We start from the raw sequence: 21,748 nt of genomic DNA, 5'->3' as shown, positions 1-21,748 counted from the left end.
TAAAGACACATTTGAAAAACACACAGTACATCTTTGGATCACCTGTTTTGTCACATGCATAAAGTGCACTGCATGCAGATAAAAAATAAAACTCAAAGCCGTTTGGATGGGACATGCTTGTTTTGTGCCTATATGAGGTGTTCAGACCAACTGCTCTGGTCTGGGCACAAGGAGCGCACATCAGTGTGGAGGGTGCATACAAAGAAAGGGGGGTTAGTGTTTAGGCATTTGGTCAAAACAGATGAGAATCCACTTAGCTGGATGTGGAATAACATGAACTGAAAATATGTCACATCTGCCTCAGAATTGGTAACTTCATGTTGAGTCGGCTTGTTTTTAAACCATAAACTGGCAACTGGGAGCGCGTTGGCTCCTAGTCAGTAATGTACAGCGGTGGAATGAGCTTATCTTGTCTTTTCAGTCTGGCAGCACTTCCTGATGTTAAGCTGATTAACAGATTATTCAAAAAAAAAAAACTCTTTATCAACAGATTCAAGTACACTCAGTTTGCTCCCACATATCAAGATTTGAAGATTTTATTTATTCATTTTTATGCTTAACTTAAGATTATCAGATTTTATTTTAAACATTATGTTCCGAAAACAGACTGGTAGACATTGTTTTGAACTGATGCGTTATCACTTAGATTGGTTTTATTTGTCAGCAGAATTACTTAAAAATAGAAATCTCAAGAAATGATCAATTCAAGAAAAATACCATGTTACATTTTGGCGTTCAGCTGTATCTGGATTTTGTACAATTTTGTCACATTCTTTTCATATAACGATGTGGTGTTTTCAATAGTGTGACCATTTTACAAGGTTCTCTTCTTTCTCAGGTCTTTCATACCAATCCCATGACAGACAGTAAAAGAGATGAAAACGTGTGCAGACCTGCACTGAAACCCGTGTTTAGAGACGGGGGTTTTGAGTAATACAGCACAATAATGTTAAAAACACTGCACTGTTAATCCTTGGCGGTGGTATGCAGTTTAAGTACCCATGCAGCTTTAAACTGACTTTAAGTAGCTCTAAATTAATGCTAAACTCATTTCTTAAATTTGAAACTCTTAGGCTCTGGGACAGCGATTAAATCTTTTTGCCATCGGCAGGACAATTTACTGAGAAAACCATTGATTAAAGGAAACAGTTTGTCACATTCAACACGAGTCACGGAAACGACCTTCCTACTGAAGGACGGCTCTCCGTTTCCGTATCAGCACACAGAGTTCAAGACAAAAACTTGGCAAACTTGTTCAGAGCTGGATCTCGTACACAAGTCCCACATCTGTTTCTTCCCAAATTCCACATCTGACCAGAGTCAGATTGTGTGGAAACTGCGTAAGTGACAACATAATTTACTGTGTCCAGCTGATGAACTGGGATTTTGCCACAAATTATTACAGTGTTGAGTTTATGTGACCTCATTTCTGAAAAACCACAAATCTGGAGGCCAGAGGCAGAGAAAAGAGTGATTCACAGAGGCTGATTCCTCATGCTGGAGATAAGCAGTCTTTGTATCTCTCACCATCGGACCGCTGAGTACCGCGTTGTACCAACACCACATGCATCATACAAGGAGTAACTTCAGACACTTTTTATTAATTTTCATGCAATTTATTTCACAATCTCTCCTGGCAGTGTTTTTTTTGCATCCTCACTGTCGCACTCGGAGCTAGTGTTGTTCCCAATCACACAGTTTATGTGAAAATAAAAGACAAAATCAACACATAGATAGCAACCAAAGCTAAATGCACTATTTAATTTTGTCCAATTAAATCAATAAATAAAACCATCTACGTGCATTTTGACCTCAGGACGGTGAGGCACTCTGAAAATAGCAATAATAATAATAATAAAAAACTGCAACAGCCCACCTATGCACACAGAACCACGGATCACCTCCAACACCTACGGTGTACCCACATCCAGCGTATGTACACTCAAAATGATGCCATATTAAGACGGGCACTCATTAGAATGCTGACCCATGCAAAAATAAATAATTAATTAATTAATTTTAGTAGTTACAGTGCCATCCTCTGGCAAGTGCACTGAATTACATGTGCTTTGAACAGATCTAAGGACTGGTGTCTCATGATGATTAATTAGGATTTCTCACTGTCGTTTTATTACAGGTGAAACAAACTCCATCATGCAGCAGCATTTTTGAATGACACCCCCCCCAAAAAAAAAAGTTCCCAAATGTTTAAACCTGATTTTTTAAAAATCCAAACTGGGGTAAACAACTTCTGTCGGCTAAGCACAGTCAAACTACAGCTGCACGGAACAATGACACTGTGAAAGTCTGATGTGAAACTGGCACTGCTTTTAGGTTGAAGTACTTTTTTCATGAGAAGCAATATAAGATGATGACTTACCTTAAGAGATTATTCAGCTCTGCTACCTGCAGCTACAGTGACAGCTCTCGTTTGACTCTTGTCACACAAAGCATGCATTACAGACATTTCAGGCTTTAGCTAGGTGGCCCGCTGGGCCTATATAATGGGAGGGTAAACCTTTGATACTATACAGACACACAATACACTTTTTGCCCTCCCTAAACATTGCAGAATTATAACATAAAGCAGAACAGGAAATGGAAAAATGGACTGCACTCATATAGAGCTTTTCTATCGGAATCAGAAGCTTAAAAAGCTTTACAATGATGCCTCACATTCACTCACACACACCGATACCAGAGTGCTGCCATGCAAGGCACTCAACTGCATACCGGGAGCAACTTGGGGATTAACAACCTTGCCCAAAATTAGTGATTTATCAGTCTGACAGGGATTTGAACAGAGGATCCTCAGATCTCGAGCTCTAACATTTTAAACATCAGCAAAATTGATCAAGAACTGTCATAAAAACATAGTATAAGAAGGAAGAACCAAATTTTATGCATTCTCAAACTTTTTCCAAATGGAGTTTTCAACATTAAAATACAATTGTATGAATTTTCTCAACACTATACAGCATCTAAAATATGCTGTGCCTTTGCAAAAACTTTCTAAAAATCCATACTGCAGCTTTCAAACAAGGGGATTAAAACTTACTGCACATGAAGTGATGCAGAACTGCAGCCACCAAAACTGGTGTGTATCCTTTATGTCACTAACATTACAAAGATTGAACAGCATCACGCCTTGATAAAACAGGACGGATGTTTTGCCCGATTTCACTTTAACTAGCCAATCAACTATTTGCCAACAAATGGCCCCACTCCGCAGGACAGCAGCGCAACAACTGCTGCTTCACCAGCTGTTCCTGTGGACTCCAACACGAGCACGGACTCATAGTTTGCAAGAGTAAGTAGATTTAGTCATTTCTTATAATAAGCAGCATTTAGACGTACTACAGCATTTTGTTCCACTGTCAGGCATGAGTTTGATATCTGTCAACTACAGAAAGAGCAAAAAGGAACGACAGAACAAAGCCAACAAACCTGAACTAGTCAGAGAAAGAATGATTACAAAAATAAGGAATTTTACCTCCAATAATGAGAAACACAAAAGAAAGTCAGCAAAAAAAAAGCAAAGCACTGACAAAGAGATGACTTTCCATCCAGAAGAGAGAGATAAGGTTTATATTTTCTTTGTCTGAAAGTTTTGGAAAAAAAAAAAAACACTCTCATGGATGCTACATTAACATGCACACCTACCTTTCAGACAGAACATGACTCTTCCTTCTCTTCAACAACCATCCAACAGAATAAATACCAACCCCAGTGACAGCCTTCAAACTTTCATCCCCTTCTTTCTCATCTTTCCTTCCTTTGCTCCTCTTCCCTTTTTTAAAACTACATCTGGACAAAATATTCACAAACAGTTCCTGACACTCCTTTCCCTCGTTGACTCTCCCCATCACTCTGCTTCTCTATCTCATGTCCAATACATGCACATACACATGCATACAAATGGAAACTAGCCAGCTCGTGTTATTCTCTCACCCCCCCACCCCCAAATCTCTCCCTCTCTCACCGTCTCATTCTGTCTCTCCACCACTCCCCACATCTCTTTGTCCAATCAGTTTGAAGACAGCCAAAAGCCCAGCCTTGATCTTAAACAATCAAAGCTCTCTCTGTGTGTGTGTGTGTGTGCATACATACACACACTTTTTATAAAAAACAAAAAATTTAAATTACTCTATTGATTATTTTCTGATGAGCTTGTGCTGACCTATAAGTAAACAAATCCTACCTAGACCTTTCAACCTTGTAGTATTTGAGATAAAAAAGTATCTATTGTAAAAAACAATTAAATATAAATATATACAGAGCATAAGAAAAGTATTCACAGTGCTTCACTTTTTCCACATTTTGTTACGTTATTCCAAAAGGAATCAAATTCAGTTTTTCCTTCAAAATTCTCCACACAATACCCCATAATGACAATGTAAAAAAAAAAATCACATGTATGCAAGTATTCACAGCCTTTGCCATGAAGCTCCAAAGGTGCATCCTGTTTCCAATGTTCATCCTTGAGATGTGTACAAATCAAATGGCATCTACAGGATGAAATATAAAAAACAAAGACAATCATGCACAGTTCTTTGCTTTTCTTGAGGCACAAAGCGACAGAGACAATAAAATCTTGACAGATTATTTTCATCATCAATTAATTTATTGACTATTTTTCTGAATTCATCAATTAGTTGATTAATGAAATAACTAAAGTGTCAGAAAATGGAGAAAAAATTAAAGCAATGTTTCTCAAAGCCCAAGATTACATCCTCAAATGTCCTGTTTTGTCCACAGGCCAAAGATATCCAGTTTTCTGTGAAAGAGGATAAAAGAAACTATAAAAAAGTTCCCATTTAAAAACCTGAAATCAGTGACTCTGGACTGAAAACAGCTCATTACTAAAATAGACCACGATTAATTTAATGTGTGTGTGTGTGAACCCACATAGCGGTGATGGACGGTGACTGTGGAGAATGAGCTGTCAGCAGTTCAGCGTGAGGCCGATCATTGAACCCTGATCAAATATAATCACTATGATCCTCGGAAAGCAACAGTTTGTTTTGTGTGTGTGTGTGTGTGTGTGTGTGAGCAGTTACACACTCTGTGCTTTCCAAACCTCTGCATTGTTTTTTCTGAATAACAGTCAGTGTCACACACAATTACTGATTTACACACTGAGTCCATTTACCTAAATGTCATCAGGTCTGTCAGACTGACACGTTATCACGCAGTTATGCTACGTGCGCTCATCAGGCTCCTTATTGTCTGTGTGTGCACGTGTGTGCATCGCACTCCAGCACGCCTTACAAGCTGCAACACGTCTGCCTCAACCAGAGTGAATTTTGAGTGGCTGTGTTGATGCGAGTGTGTAAAATGAGAAAGCCACAAAATCACAACCCTGGAAATAATCAACAACTAAATAGCTCACAAATCCCTGACAGCGCCAGACCCGAGCAGACGATAAAATTCCAGCTCCGTCAAACCTCCACCTTAATTGGATATCGCTTCATTAAAAATGGCCTCTAACCGACATCATAAAAGACTAACACTGCATCCTTTCTGCTGTCGTGACTGTGCAAACAAAGCTCAAACACTACAAACCTCCAGAAAACATGAAAAGGAATTAAGTTCTGGTGCTGACCTGGATGCCGATTTGAATTTTGGACCATTTTTACTTCATCATGGTGAGAATGGGTGTTTTTGGAATTTTCAGTCATGCTGATATTGTTGAAAACTGTCAGTCAAATCTGACTCAATAATGTGAATCCCAATGCAAAAACCTAAAAATCATCAATCATCACATCAAAATAACCCAACAAGATTCAGTTTATAGAACAGTCACCATCAATAGAATTCTTTCTTTGACACATCATAGCTTCTGTGGCAAGATGAAGGAGAAGATCACCTCCAAACTGACTTATAGTTGTATAAAATCAATGCCTCCGCTACAGATAAGACAACGATTTTGACAGTGTCAAACTACTCAGCACAACACAGAATGCTCCTCCACCTCTGGAAAACTGTTTGTTTTTGTGTTTGTTTTTTTAGAGTTAATATGAAATAATAGAAAAGTAGCAGCTGATCTGCTCTGTGTCAGCATGATCCCGTCAGATCTCAGAAGCTAAGCAGTGCTGGACCTGGTTAGTACTTGGATGGGAGACCTCTTTGGAACACCAGCTGTGTATGTTTCTCCAGGTAACACTGGAGTTGCGTAAGGAAGGGCATCCGGCACAAAACCTGTGCCAAATATCAATGCGGATCTGGTTGTATCCACTGTGGCGACCCAGAATACAAAACGGGAGCAGCCAAATGGACAACCAACCAACCATGAAATAATAGAAAAGTCTGTTTAATATGGGTTAAAACTGGACAGCAGCAACTGGTTGGCTTGGTGGAGTTTTTCCAGCATGTGGTGTTGATCTGGGATCAGTTGATATGGAAAAGAGGTTATAGGTCAGACAGGGTTAAGCAAAAAAAAAAATGACTTACCTGAGAAGCATCGTGGAGTTGTCAGGACATAGGAGAGAAAGAAAAAAGGTATGTTAAAAAGACGTCCAGTTAAATAACAACAAATTGTCTCTTGTAAAATGTGTGTGTGTGTGTGTGTGTGTGTGTGTGTGTTGGGCTGCCAGCCACAGCAGCAGATTTCCACAACCGTCCTTAAATGCGGCCTTGCTGGTTTGTACATCACATCTCCCCCCCTGCAGCGAACGATCATCTGCTAATCTGGAATTACACACGGACGACATAATAACGTGTGTGTGTGCGTGTGCGTGTGTGTAAACTGGTCCGAGCCCTTGATAGTCTAAAATCACCAAAAGGACACCATTACACAAGTCTTTGGTCTCACATGAATCCTCTCAAATTTCACTAAGCATCTCATGCAGACTAACAAAAACACCACATTAATGTCACAAATAACATACAGTACGATTAATATTTAGGTCACTGGGCTGCTGCCCCAAATTAGGTGAGGATGAAAAAAAAAAACCAGACAAAATAGTGATCACTAATGTGGCAGAAATATCAGTTAACTGCGTGAAAAGCTTCACAGTTCCACTTTTATTAAAAAAAAAAAAAAAATGAATATGAAGAGCGGAGGTTTAGATTTGTGTTGTGTGTTTAAGCATCATGTCAGAAGAGAAAAATGTATAAGTACAACAAACACAAATGGAGCACATGCAAGTGCAGACACGCTTCAAATTCGACATTACTAAACACTAAATTCCCGTCTTCGAACTTGTTGACACGGTCCAGTCAAACAAGTCGACATCAACAATCTCTGAGTAAGACTTTAAACGTTCAGCTCATTGGTGACCCGCCGCAGTAAAGTGACCACAATTCAGAGCTTTCGGCTAGATGAGCCTTCTGACTAATTGATTCAGTCATATTACTGTGTAACGGAGATCAATAGGGCTGATTGAGGATAATTGATCAGAGTATTTAGTGAGAGGAAGGGATGTGTTTCAAATCCTCTGTGTGAGGGTCAGAAAATTCAAAAGATGAGTCAAAGGTTTCAATCCAATCACCTTATTTTGTTTCCAGTGCTGCACTGTCGCCCCCTACAGGCCTGTTACTTTATGATCTGAAACGTATTCCAGTGAGTTAGGAGAGAGAAATGGTGTTTTTACCTGCCACATAAATCCCAAAACAAGCTGAACCAGTGCAGTGATTCTGTCCCAGAGAGAGAGAGAGAGAGAGAGAGAGAGAGAGAGAGAGAGAGAGAGAGAGAATGTGCAGTTCAAGTTTAGTGAAGAATTTGTTTCTCACCGACACTCATGGGAAGGCGTGCAAATACCATTCCTAGTTTTCCATAATCCAGCCAACATCCACTAACTATCCGACGAGCTGCAGACACATTTATGGAAAAGATAAATCGTCTCCTGCTGAACACAAAAGGACTTTTTACTAATCTGTCTATCATTAATGATTAAATCATTTTCACATTTATGCAGAAAAAAATAATGAAAAATGCAGTATTTTTTTTTGTAGTACTTTATTTTAAACCACATCACAAGTTTGTGGTGTCAGACAGCTGAAACACCAACATTCAATTCATTACTTCTGTGTGCACTGCATGTCATGCTTCACCCACAACAAAAACACACACACCCACACGGGACAAACACACACACACAGACACGCAAAAGTGGAAACACACATACACCTCAATGTGAATATTCAGATCCGCTGTCTGTGTGTAAAGATTATTCTATTAATCCCTTGGGAAGACTCCCTCAGGGAAATTGAGGTTCCAGCAGCATTGTATAGCAGCACACAGGGTAAGAAGCACACAGAGCATCAAAAGTGAAAGTTAAAAAAAAAATGCAAATAAACTGGTTTACTGGCTACTACTGTTCTCCTCCTCCCTGTCCTCTGTCTTCCTGTTACTCCTCCTCCCCCTGAGTGAGGAGTTGTACAGTCTGATGGCCTGGCAGACAAAGGAGTTTTTCAGTCTGTTGGTCCTGCACTTGGGAAGGAGCAGTCTGAGGCTGAAGAGGCTGAAGCACTAAAGCACTGTGTGTTTCCATCTGACAAAGTACAGTTTGCTTTAAGCATCATCAGAACAATAACAGCCTGTCGTCAGATTTTTTTTAATTAAAAGCACATGAATACCTGTGAAAATGTTTTGTTTTTTGCTTGTTTTTTTTTTTGTGGCCTAAATCCACCTCAAGTTAAGTTTTTTATCTTGTTATAATACAGCCAGCAGCACCTTGTGTACACACGATTGATTCAGATTTATCCCTTGAGGAAGGTCAAACTGAACATCAGGAAACAGTCACACACGGGTTACTTTGGCAACTCAGACAAACATCCATCCAGTCAAGCTGGAGACTGCGTCAAAATTGCTAGTTATGGAGCCACAGGCGCTCATTTTGGGCTATATTTACACACAGAGGCACGGTGCATGGCCGGTGTAATGGGCCCTGACAGGCACGCAGAAGTCAAATCCAGATGTTATAAATACTTCAGATTCAAACTCGAGATGGTATTCTTATGAGAGGTTTCCTCTCTGCTCACAGCCATGTGGATGAAACAGTTTTAAGTTGACCTGTCTGTGACACTGCATCGCCTGAAATAAGTTATAAGAAAAATGTGAGCAGGAAAAAAAAAAAATACAGGAAGGGTATGCAAATATGACTCGGACTATGCATGAACGTCCTAAGCTGCAGACTCGGGCACTTCTGTGCAGAGTCGGCATGGGGCACTTACCAGTTTTATGGTATGTTACAGTTTCCTGTTTGATGTTATGAGCTCTACAAACAAACCCAATGCCATTCCACATGGATCAGTAAGTGAGCTTCGCGCACTGAAAACCTGTGCATCACTGCCAAAGGAGTGCGGCAATATTTTGGTTTTCAAAAACACAGCTGAGATGAGTAAAGCCACCTAATGTGCAAAGTGTGCTTTTGAAGAATGAAATATTAAATTCAAGGTAACATTATTTTTAAATGAACTTCATCAAGAACTTGGTGTAGAGCTGCACTGGATGTATTAGCAGATTAAATATTCTATCCTCACCAAGGAAGCCAGTAACTTGGCTAAATTAACAAGCTAACAGTGGCAGTCCCTGCAGGTAAATGACATTTAATTGATTTCTCACACGTACTGTTTACCTCTACCAGTGTTATCAACTGATATATCACCTCATCCATAAACACTTCCCATTCCTATCTCGGTGATTTAACAAATAAACAAACTGAACTGAATTAATCAGGCTACATCCACCTCCTGAATCTTCCAACCAGATACCACACCTTAACTTCATCAATGACTCAAAATTTGATCTGTCAAAAAAATAATGTAGAGATTGACTGCCAGAGTTCTAAAGCCCATCCCCACACATTTCAAAGACATGAAAATCTTTTCTGTAAGATACTAAATTCCCTCATTTTGCACCAAAAAATGTGATGAGCTCTTAAGCACATCTAGGATCTGATCTTTGGTTTGCTGCAGAGTTCACCCGTCAACTTTAGGAACCATGTCTGAACTTTAAACCATTCCACAAGCCAGAGCTGTTTAAGGAAGGGTCAGGGTCAGAGGGCGACTATGAAGTATTGAGATTTGCACTATATGACAACAGCTGAGGAACCACGTCTGTGGTGTGATTCCTCGTGTTCATATGGACCATCTGTAAATTGCAACAAATGGATTTTGAAAAGGCAAAACTAAAATGAGGAAAGCAGCAGCCTGACAAGTCTTGTGGGAAAAGAAAAGAAAAGAAGAAACAGTGTTTTATTTCAATATTCTTAAAAATGTGAAATGAAAAACCGCAGCAACGAGCTGTTTGTGTCTGCAGAAAAATGCAATGGATCAACGACAAGGTACAACGGAGTAAGGCACGTCTATATACAGGATTTCTTATGGTTCTGCAAAAAAAAAAAAACTGGGCTCTAATACACAAACATCACAGCAGGCTAAAAAACAAGCTAAACAGTCTGTTCAACATTTTATTTTTGTATTAGTTTTCAAACATGTTGAGCCTTTGAATCAACCAAAAGTCTCCCCTCGTCACTGTTAAGCAGATAATCATTTTAAAAAATAACACGCAGTTTTTCGTAGGGTACCTACACCAGCACTTGCAGTATTTGAAGGCCAGGTGCAGATCCTTATGATCAGCAGCATGTCCAGACCAGCTTAGAAGCTTTGTGCTCATCAGAGATGACTTTGTTGACACAGAGCTTGCTCTGAGTGGAGATCAGCCAGTTCATTTAATCCACAGAAACAACAGGACATTTTGAACCAGATACGAACAAAATGGCAGGAGACATCGTGCAAACCAGACTGTTGGGACCAAATTTTTAATGCATTGAAAACAAGCAGTGTCAAGGCTTTTGCTCGAGGAAGGTCTGCAGAGAACTTGGCCAAGTCTAAGAGAAGCTTAAGGCGCACGTCTTCGATGAGGAGCTCTGACAATAACCAAAAGCTTTCCAAAGCCACCATTTTCCAAAACAGGAGGCACATTTCCACAGCACTTTCTCCACGTGTCTCAGCTTCAAAGTCTCCTTCCTCCCACGCCACCGCTGTCCCAAAGAATGTTTGACTATTCAAATGGATCTCAAGGGGGCCGCTTTAATTGAGGGAAGATTCGGATGTGATCATCATGACAACCCTGTCTGATGTGAGTCCAGCTGAGATCTGTCCCCGCAGCTGGACCTGAGTATGTGTGACTGTTGACAACATGAGCTGTGAAACTGTAGGGTTTGTATTGGTGTCTGTTACCATCCGCAGGTCAAGGTGAGGCCAACGTTTTTTTGACGCTGCTGATTGAATACCAACAGACACGTATGTGCACACAGATACCCAAGTAACAAACTCAAACAATAATGAGCCTAATGAGGAAACGTGACACCACTGAAGTACTGAAATAAGTAGACGAGACAAGTGGAGATCAAATTACACAGCAGGAACATCACTTAAACATCCTATTAATCAAACAGATCAAAACTATTTTCATTTCAATAATCTTTGAAGTTATTTATCAAGAAAAACTAGAGTGCCAAGGGCCCTGTGGGTTACCGGCTAAAATAAAGCCTAGGGCAAAATAGCCATTTTGCCATAAAAATGGCCGCCATGTCCAACTGAATGAATCTATGCAAATACTCTTAGGACAGGAGCAATGTCAATAACCAATATTGTGCACTTGTTAAATTATAAGAAAGGTTATGGGACAGTTTTTGAGAAAATTAGGTCCAAATACTAGGGAAGTGAATCGTACAACAACTCACGATTCAATTCGATTCCGATTCTTGGGGTGACGATTCGATTCAGAATCGATTTTCGATTCAAAGAGCTCTGAGAAATAGTTATATTACTTAAAAAATGTTTAAGAAAATGCAGCTTTACAAGGTTAATCAAGTGATTCTAAAGATGTAAATTTAATTATCTGCTTTGCTCGTTCAGAGTTGGCTGGCAGAGTTCGCTGCTCCGCTCTTTTAGCTCCAGGTGATAGCGTAGCATGTGGGCTTGCGGATTTGAAGTGTTTCCGAAGTACTTGACTTTCATTTTGCAGATTCTGCACACTACATAAGTCATGTCAAGCTCCTTCTTACGCACCAAATAATAAAATCCAAAATGCGCCCGAACATTTGCCTTCAGCAAAGACGGTGCTGGCTGAATTAGCTCTTCGTCCGCCATGCTAAGCTGCAGCCACTGAACTCTGCAGCGCAGGAGTGTTTGAAGCACGCCGGACCACCCCCCCCCTCGCGGGGACGCTGTAGTACGTAAGCCATTGCCTGACAAACAGTACACGCAGCGAGTAAGCAAGAAATTGTTTTAAAAAATGCTTCTTGGACATTTTGGTTGATTCAGAATCGTAATAAATAAGAATCGATTTTTTCCGACACCCCTACCAAATACCCAAACTGACTGCTTTCTACATAAAAATGGACGCCATTTCCAAACAAACAAATCGATGACTACAATTTTTTGATGTGAAATATGTCAACGACCCATATTATGCCCTTGACAAATTAGAAAAAAGCTATCAGACGGTTTTTGAGAAAACTACCTTTAAGTGTTCAAAATGGCTATTGTCGGCATAAAAATGGCCACCGTTTCTAAACGAACGAATCTACAAATATGATTTTCAGACGCGAACAATGTCAATTACCCATATTATGCCCTTGCCAAATTAAAAAAAAAGTTACCAGACAGCTTTTGAGATATCACAATAAACAGATGACTATGACGGTAACCTATCGACCGGTAACCCAAGAAAAGAATGCTACTTTGAATTGCTGCAGCTTCTGTGAGAATTCACTCTGACTAATGTACTGGCTACAAACTGCTGTGTACCACAGGTGGAATGACACGTCGCATAACATGATACTCGTATCACAGACCCTGTATCGAATGGTGATGTAATTATATATTGTGACATGTACATATCGAATCACGGCAGGTGCACTGTGATGCGCATCATACTGTTGAGCTAATGTATTCCACCCCTAAAGGGAATACTTTTTAAACTTGTTCAAACATGTTTTAAACCAGACACAACCTTATATTTTAATAGTAAAGTAGTAAGTTCCTTATCTCCTTATATACCATTGTTATACATTAAATATATTATTAAAAACAAACAACTTGATTTAACACTATGACAGAGCAATTAAACTCTATAACAGTGTTTATTTATGACTATCTGGAGTGAGGCTGAATGACGTTCCAGCAGAGTCTATTTTAACTGGTTTGGTTAGTTTAGACATAACATGTTTTTACCTGCATTTACACTGTTTTACACCAACAAAATACCTTTGAATTGCTTATTTTGAACTGTTAATGGGTTTTATCTCATTTAAATGGCTTTAAAGCATAAATTTGCTATAGGTTTATTTAGAATAAGCTTTATGTAGATTTAAAGGACATATATAAAGACCTGTGGTTTTTACTATATTCTATATTGTGGACTGATTGGTTAATATTAGTTATTACTAAAATGGTCCGTTATAATATACTGCTGGAGTTAAATGGTTACAGCACTAAGATAATCCAAACAGCACTTCACCAGTTTATCCAACATTCAGCTGCAGTGGTGTTAATCCACGCACGGACACGCCCTCCCTGCAGCTCCAGATCCTGCAGTCGAGCTGCTACCGTCTTATTCCGTCTGACCTCCTAACTGTCCCGCTGACAGCTCCCTACTGCAACCAAGAAGTGCCAGGATAATGGAGACAAAGAGCATGGTGCCATAAGAAGACAGTGGCCTAGTTATAGTATCGTGCACACAAACAAACCATTCATGAATCCTGACCGAGGCGGAATCAGATCAGAGTACTTTCAAACTGTTTTGACAAGTTGCGTCACTCTCACCTATGTTGTGCTGAGGCTTGTACACCCAGTCATCGTCATCCTCCTCCCCATCACCATCGGCAACTTGAAGGCGAGTGTGCAAGTACGTTTGTCGGCTGTGGGACGTGTGGAGCTCGTTTTGGCTGTGGAAGATGCGCCTGCTCTGCTGAGACAGGTTGGAGACGCTGAACCATCTGAGAGCCCTGGACAGTCCTGCGGGTTTCTCCTTACAAAACGAGACAGACTTCCTCTCCCCTCTCATCCTTATGCCAAGAAAGCAACTCCAAAGAGGGAAGATGGAATGTCAAACTGTTCTTTATCCCAGGAAAACAAATCCGGAGCTGCGTGACCTTGGAAATCCTTTCCTTCCAAACTATTTTGAGTCCATCTTGAGCATCCAGTTAAGACCAGGAGACATTCAGCCATAGCCCAGGTCTTTGGTTGCACAATTCAACATAATGCCTCAACTTCCAGCCTCTCTCTCCTTCATGTCACCCCTCTGCCACAAGCGAGAACTCGACTAAATCATCTAACTTCCACACTTCTGTTAAGAGTTTGGAAATAATTACGAATTCCAAAGTGGCAATTAGGCAATCCAAAAATCTGGAAAAAATTATACATCTAAAGTCCTTGGGATTTATTACTGGGTGGAGAGCGGCTTCCTCATCCCATGAAGTTGCTTTTCAATCACAGCTGCTCGGTGGTTGTTTGTAGCTTTGTGTTGTTATCTCGATGTGTTTGCACACACCAGCTGACCTATGCTGCCAGTGCAGAGCCGTACCAGGGGACTGCGCGTCTCTTCATCTATTCCCAGCTTGATGAAGTTCCATGCACACTCACACGCTGAAACAGACACATTGGGGAAATCCTGCTGCTGCAAACTCCAGAGATTCTTTATTGTGTGGACAACAGGCGCCAAAAATGACGCCACTTCTCAGCGCTCCAACAGAACTTTATCCAGCTCGACGTGCTCTTTCTTCATTCTTTTTACTCCTCCTCATTTCTTTCTGCAGGATGAACGTGTCCAGCTGTTTACATACATTCCTCAATGTATACACAACAAGGCACGTCAAGTAGGTGGATTCCATGGGAGAAGAGGGAAAAAAAAAATCCAAGTCTGAACAACTGTTTGGACGTCTGATTAGCTGACTGGTGGTTCACAGAGCGGAGGTTTCATCTGCTCAGCACACAGTCAGCTGGAGGGAAAACGGACGTGTGCACTGCGTGATAGCTGTCCGAAACCAATGAGCAGGTCTTCGTCAGTCTCCAGTGTGCAGTTGTGCAAGCGTAAGGTTAGAATTTCACCCAACCCTGGTAGTGCTGAAATACGAGACAGCCCATCCCTTCTTCTGTGATCCCTGTTCTTTGTCCCTCCTCTCAATCAGTTTGCCAGCACGGTAACCACTCCTCCCGCCTGCACACCTTTCCTCCACGCTTTAATTTATCAGATGTTTTCTATTGCCTTGTGCACTGGCTGAGAGACCACAAAGTCAGCTGCACCCTGTTGCGTTTATTACCACTGTGCCCGAAGGGCAGGGGATTCCTGGACTGACCCAGGAGCCTGTGGTCTGGTTCGCGGTAGAACCCACAGGTCTCCTTAGTCTGACTAGACTTTTTGTGCTTGCCAAGCTGTTCATGGATGTAAAAAGAGAAACAAAGGAAAATTAACGTCTCAATCTGACTGCACTAAAAGGATCTAGTCTCTGCAGCGGGAATAGAACCTCTGACACTGCTTTGCTTTAAGACTGAGATGCACTTCACCTGTATTTTTATTGTCAATATAACATAAAACAATTCAATAAATAAATGAATGCAACTTCTCTTTCGGCTGGATTTACATAGATGTCCCAAAGGACACCACATATTTACTGTTTAAGGCACAAACAGTTCTTTGGATCATGTATATAAATCCAGCCGAAACAGATGTTGCATTACGTTTAGACACGTTGAGGTATCTTAAAGACACTTTCACGGTGTCGGCTCTCATTCTGCCTCAGGTCTTGCAAGAGACTGGTTAAGCAACAAATTCACGAGTGTCTCTGGCGCTGAATGTCGCTGAATGAAAAAATTTATTTCTTTGTTGACAATGCGTTTTGTTACCACATCCTCTTGCACATTTGAGATTTTTGAGGAATAGGTAGCTGGGCTGCTTTGTTTTTTTTTTTTGTTTTTTTTTGCAAAGTATAATGCAACACATATCAAGTTGCTCAATGTATAGTTGGGGTGGCATAAAATAGCGCAGTGGGGCCCTCAGGGACAAAAACAGTGTTTTACAGGGCTGGAGAAGGTGGAGTTTTCCCACTCGAGTGCAACCGCAGTGTGGGAGTGTGACCACGAAGGTGCAGCAATAAAGCAGCATGAGTGTATGGAACACACGTGTCACTAGAACGCCACATGCCCAATCCCACATCATAACCGAGCAATCCTGTTGACACCACCCAATTACATCTGTGACCATTATGAATGGCTAAGAGACAAAAACACAACAAAAAACTATTCTCATTCAACATGTGAATGCAGCAGAAGGTGGCGTTTTTAACTTGTAGAATTTAAATGATTCCACCTGAACTCAGCCGGACTCACGGCACTTCTACAACTCCACAAAAACTGCTCATGAAAAATTTTGCAAATGTGAAACAAAAATATTAACATAAAAAAAAATTGGCTTTACGATATGAACTTTTACTGTGAAGGGCAGCTGACTGGCCGACTTGGTGAGTCAGCAGCGTTCATGAGCGTACTGTTATTGTTGGCAGACGGCAGAATGAGTGTTTGATGACGTCAGGTGCACATGATAGTGAACGTCGTAAAAACACTACAGATGACTTGACATGCAAACTCCATCCAGAAAGTGCTGATCTGGGAATAAACCCCAGGAGTTCTAGTCATTACAATCATATCTGTGTATTTGCACACATTCTTTAGCCGGCAGCAGACAGGTTGTAATTTCAATGAAACACAGCTGCAGATTGTTGCATTGCATCTTCTAAAAATCAAGGAAAGAGACGAACATCACAGCAAAGGTTCAGCTGTTCCACCCTGTATTCACTGTGCATTACGTATAAGATAAGATAAACTGTATTGACCTCACAAAGGAGAAATTCACGTTACGTCAGCTCTTAAAAACACACAAGATGGGTGCAAGAAGAGGAAAATGTTCATCAAGCAGCGTGTGCAAGGATAAGCAATAATAATAATACTTGTAACAGTACAAGACATAAGAAAATGAGGTAGAAACAGATATATATATATATATATATATATACACACACACACACACACACACACATGCATAACATTTCATTTATTCTTTATTTATTTACAAAAAGACTGTGTCACAGGACTGTTCTCCGTCACGTTGAATTCACCCTCTCGATTCTGTTGCGCAAATTAGTTTCAAAGTTTGTGCTCAGCTTTTGTCCGATTGGCCGCCTCATAAATTAAGAATGAATGTGGATAATTTGAGGAGGTTTCCTGTATCAATTCAAAATTATGGATCAGTTACATGACTGAAAAGTGATCTCAGGTCACATGTAGTGTAGATCCACATGTACACAGACTCCTAATCGCACCACCAGGCCTCGTTTTCTCCCCTATTTATCAAATGTCGGCGGGCCGGCTGTTGACTCAGAGACGTCAGCTTCCGTCTTAGCTCACCTTAAAAAACAAGTTTGACACAAACATAAGAGTGTAGACCTTTGTCTGCTCTGATCACACAAAATGCCTCTGAGGCTGTTAATAATTAACTCGTGCAGCGCTCTGCTGTGAGACGTTGGAGGGATCAGACACACATAAAGAGACAGACAACAGTGCGTCTGTAGAATAGACAGAATGCCTGGAACAGGTCGCCGTATTCATTCCAGACATGGTGCAAATTCTGAGCATGTTTTATCAAAGTTGATTTTAGCAGAAATCCTGTATTCTCAATATTAAAGAAATGTTATCCTTCTTTCACTCAAAACAAGGAGGTGCAAGTTAAAATACCAAAACCCAGTAAAATAATCACAGCGGTTAAATACAGAGAGGAGACGGTGACACCGGAGCGTCCTGTTCTGAAAACTCAATGAGATATCGAAGCGTGGCTGGGTCTGACATCGATACGCGGTGACCACACCACACGCTGGTGTCAACACATTTGTGCTTTGGCCACGTGCACGGTACCTCCACAAGCACTACTGCACACAGACAAAAGCAATTACAAGCTCCTCGCACACACAGAATTAACTCTGCAAAGATCATTTGTCACAAGCAGGGAGGACTAGAAGCTTAATTACGCACCTACGTCTGCTTGCTTGCTCGCCATCGTTGTTTTTTGACTGCATTTTCAAGAATAAATAAATAAATGTCAGCCTCTGCCAAGTCCCAGTCAGCACGTCCACACAGTGCGTTTCTCAGCAGCAACACATTTGTAGTTAAATAAAGGTGGAGTTCAGCTAAACCACCACGGAAGGCTTTTATTACCCCCAAAAGTGCCCCATAGTTACTGGGCTTGTTATACAGGAGTTGGTGTTTGTTTATGTGTGTGGGGGGTGTACAAGCTTTGTGCATCATTTGAAAACTTTTATTTTATTTTTTTTTTAAACACCAGTCAATTGGGAGTAGTGTGTGTATTCACGATACACAAAATTCCAAACGTTCCCAGTAACTGCATTATAGGATAGGCGGAAAATGGCCTCGGCTCAAAACGGAGGTTTGGTTTTAAAGGTTAGAGTTCGACTTCTATCAGTTATGGTTTAAATTAGGGTACGCCTCCGAGGCAAGAATGTAAGTCAAGACAAGTGTGCTCGACCCCTGTGTGTTTTCTACACTCAACAAAAATATAAACGCAACACTTTTGGTTTTGCTCCCATTTTGTATGAGATGAACTCAAAGATCTAAAACTTTTTCCACATACACAATATCACCATTTCCCTCAAATATTGTTCACAAACCAGTCTAAATCTGTGATAGTGAGCACTTCTACTTTGCTGACATAATCCATCCCACCTCACAGGTGTGCCATATCAAGATGCTGATTAGACACCATGATTAGTGCACAGGTGTGCCTTAGACTGCCCACAATAAAAGGCCACTCTGAAAGGTGCAGTTTTATCACACAGCACAATGCCACAGATGTCGCAAGATTTGAGGGAGCGTGCAAATGGCATGCTGACAGCAGGAATATCAACCAGAGCTGTTGCTCGTGTATTGAATGTTCATTTCTCTACCATAAGCCGTCTCCAAAGGCGTTTCAGAGAATTTGGCAGTACATCCAACCAGCCTCACAACCGTAGACCACGTGTAACCACACCAGCCCAGGACCTCCACATCCAGCATGTTCACCTCCAAGATCGTCTGAGACCAGCCACTCGGACAGCTGCTGAAACAATCGGTTTGCATAACCAAAGAATTTCTGCACAAACTGTCAGAAACCGTCTCAGGGAAGCTCATCTGCATGCTCGTCGTCCTCATCGGGGTCTCGACCTGACTCCAGTTCGTCGTCGTAACTGACTTGAGTGGGCAAATGCTCACATTCGCTGGCGTTTGGCACGTTGGAGAGGTGTTCTCTTCACGGATGAATGCCAGTTCACACTGTCCAGGGCAGATGGCAGACAGCGTGTGTGGCGTCGTGTGGGTGAGCGGTTTTCTGATGTCAATGTTGTGGATCGAGTGGCCCATGGTGGCGGTGGGGTTATGGTATGGGCAGGTGTCTGTTATGGATGAAGAACACAGGTACATTTTATTGATGGCATTTTGAATGCACAGAGATACCGTGACGAGATCCTGAGGCCCATTGTTGTGCCATACATCCAAGAACATCACCTCATGTTGCAGCAGGATAATGCACAGCCCCATGTTGCAAGGATCTGTACACAATTCTTGGAAGCTGAAAATGTCCCAGTTCTTGCATGGCCGGCATACTCACCGGACATGTCACCCATTGAGCATGTTTGGGATGCTCTGGATCGGCGTATATGACAGCGTGTACCAGTTCCTGCCAATATCCACCAACTTTGCACAGCCATTGAAGAGGAGTGGACCAACATTCCACAGGCCACAATTGACAACCTGATCAACTCTATGCAAAGGAGATGTGTTGCACTGCATGAGGCAAATGGTGGTCACACCAGATACTGACTGGTATCCCCCCCCCAATAAAACAAAACTGCACCTTTCAGAGTGGCCTTTTATTGTGGACAGTCTAAGGCACACCTGTGCACTAATCATGGTGTCTAATCAGCATCTTTATATGGCACACCTGTGAGGTGGGATGGATTATCTCAGCAAAGGAGAAGTGCTCACTATCACAGATTTAGACTGGTTTGTGAACAATATTTGAGGGAAATTGTTATGTGTCGGACGCAGCTCGGAGAACCGACCAGCGTTTGAAGGACCCAGTATGAAATAAGCAGAGCACGGTACAAAGGCTAACTGAATTTAATACATAACAGTGACCATAATAATAATAAAAAGTGCGGTCTGGCGTGGTGCGCTCCCAGCAGCGCTAATGGTCCGGAGCCAGAAGCTGTTTCGGACCCAAGGACCCCGCCGACACCCCCCAGGTGGCCGCAACAACCGAGTCTGTGAAAGAAGGAACCATTATGTGAGTCCACACTCTACACACAGAACACTTAAAGGTGTACAAACAGCAAACACTTCCTGGCTTGATTACTGATCAGCTTCCAACCTGCAGGCATGGAACATCTCGTTCACAAATCACCACAGCAGTGGAAGCTGATACATGACTAACATACAGCTCAATACAATAAGGTGTGAGGGACACCACATTTACTGACTGTATAACTGTTAGTCACAAAATCCAACGTACCTCAGGAAGTGTGCTGACGAGCGTGAGACCTCACCCTCTCCTCTTTCACAGACCGTGCATCAAACCTGGACATTCTCAGCGTCCGCTGCTGATGAGATGGCTCCCAAGACGACGATCTCACCCGTCTGGTCACAAGGTCGAGTCTCTGGCAAATGCACACTGTGCACTTCAGTCTTAAATGCCAACATACTCCAATCCCTCCAGATGCACCTCAGCTGTGAGTCCTGACGAGTCGCAGGTGATCAGGGTGAAGTCCTAACAGCCTCAGCAACACAGCCACTCAGTCCCAAATGCACGCCACCTGGGAGGAAACCAAATGACAAACAAACCGGCAGCCAGGCCCCCCCAGCCATACAACAGTAATGGTGATATTGTGTATGTGGAAAAAGTTTTAGATCATCTCAGACAAAATGGGAGCAAAACCAAAAGTGCTGCGTTTATATTTTTGTTGAGTGTATATTGGGAACCAACAGAAGAGGACTTTTCACCTAAGGGGATGGAAACCTGCAACCTCTTGGCCCATCAATCAAAAATAAGCACACACACACACACACACACGTATGAGTAAACTACAGACAGTCATCACATCAAGACAACTGGTCATCCAGACACCATGACGACAGTCAAACAAGAGAGCATGTGACGCCAACAAGGATATGGCGGAACGTAATGGTACTAACGTTTAGGGTCTGAGATTGCTTAGACATTCTTAGAAGAACTGTCAGCCATATGAACAGGTTACGCGGCACATAACTGATGGAGAAGGACCAGGTCACGGAGAAGAGATTTATGTATCTCCTTTAAAAGTTATGAGATTATATTATATCAACCCATCGAGGGACCTGCAACAGCCTGCCATCAGATCGACTGTGTTTAAATAGCGTTCAACTCCGGTCTGCTACAGTGGACAGGAAATATTAGCTAATTAGCCCTGAGCAGACGCTGCCATCTGACTGTAAGGAAACATTTAATCACACAGACGGACCTCAGGAGGACTCGGAGACACTGCAGTGTTAACATGAATGCAATGCTAACAATGCTAAAATCATCTGTAAGATAGTTAGCATCCACAGGTGCTACCACTGACGAAGGCATAAGGCTACCAAATTTTGTTGTTTGCACGTGTCGACATAATGCAATATTACTCTGCTTTTATTGATTTATTTATTATATTATTATAGT

The 21,748-nt window shown here is 41.6% G+C and overlaps 1 protein-coding gene across 6 annotated transcripts in view; it reads right to left on the bottom strand.

Annotated features, from left to right (window-relative positions):
- nhsl1b (NHS-like 1b) overlaps positions 1 to 21,748 on the bottom strand; it is a 111,638-nt gene that overhangs the window by 53,736 nt on the left and 36,154 nt on the right. The window contains exon 1 of one of the 6 annotated variants that reach the window (XM_034162341.1): positions 13,780 to 15,034. The exons of 4 other annotated variants lie outside the window; for them this stretch is intronic. In XM_034162341.1, the coding sequence (XP_034018232.1) occupies positions 13,780 to 14,020 (241 nt within the window). In that variant the 5' untranslated portion in view covers positions 14,021 to 15,034. Of the gene's footprint in view, positions 1 to 3,663; positions 3,925 to 13,779; positions 15,035 to 21,748 lie in introns of those variants that run through there. One more of the 6 variants, XM_034162345.1, reaches the window with a different exon arrangement.

Source organism: Thalassophryne amazonica, chromosome 21, assembly GCF_902500255.1.
Source record: "Thalassophryne amazonica chromosome 21, fThaAma1.1, whole genome shotgun sequence".
Lineage (NCBI taxonomy): Eukaryota > Metazoa > Chordata > Actinopteri > Batrachoidiformes > Batrachoididae > Thalassophryne > Thalassophryne amazonica.
This window is presented reverse-complemented; position numbering and strand designations above follow the sequence as displayed.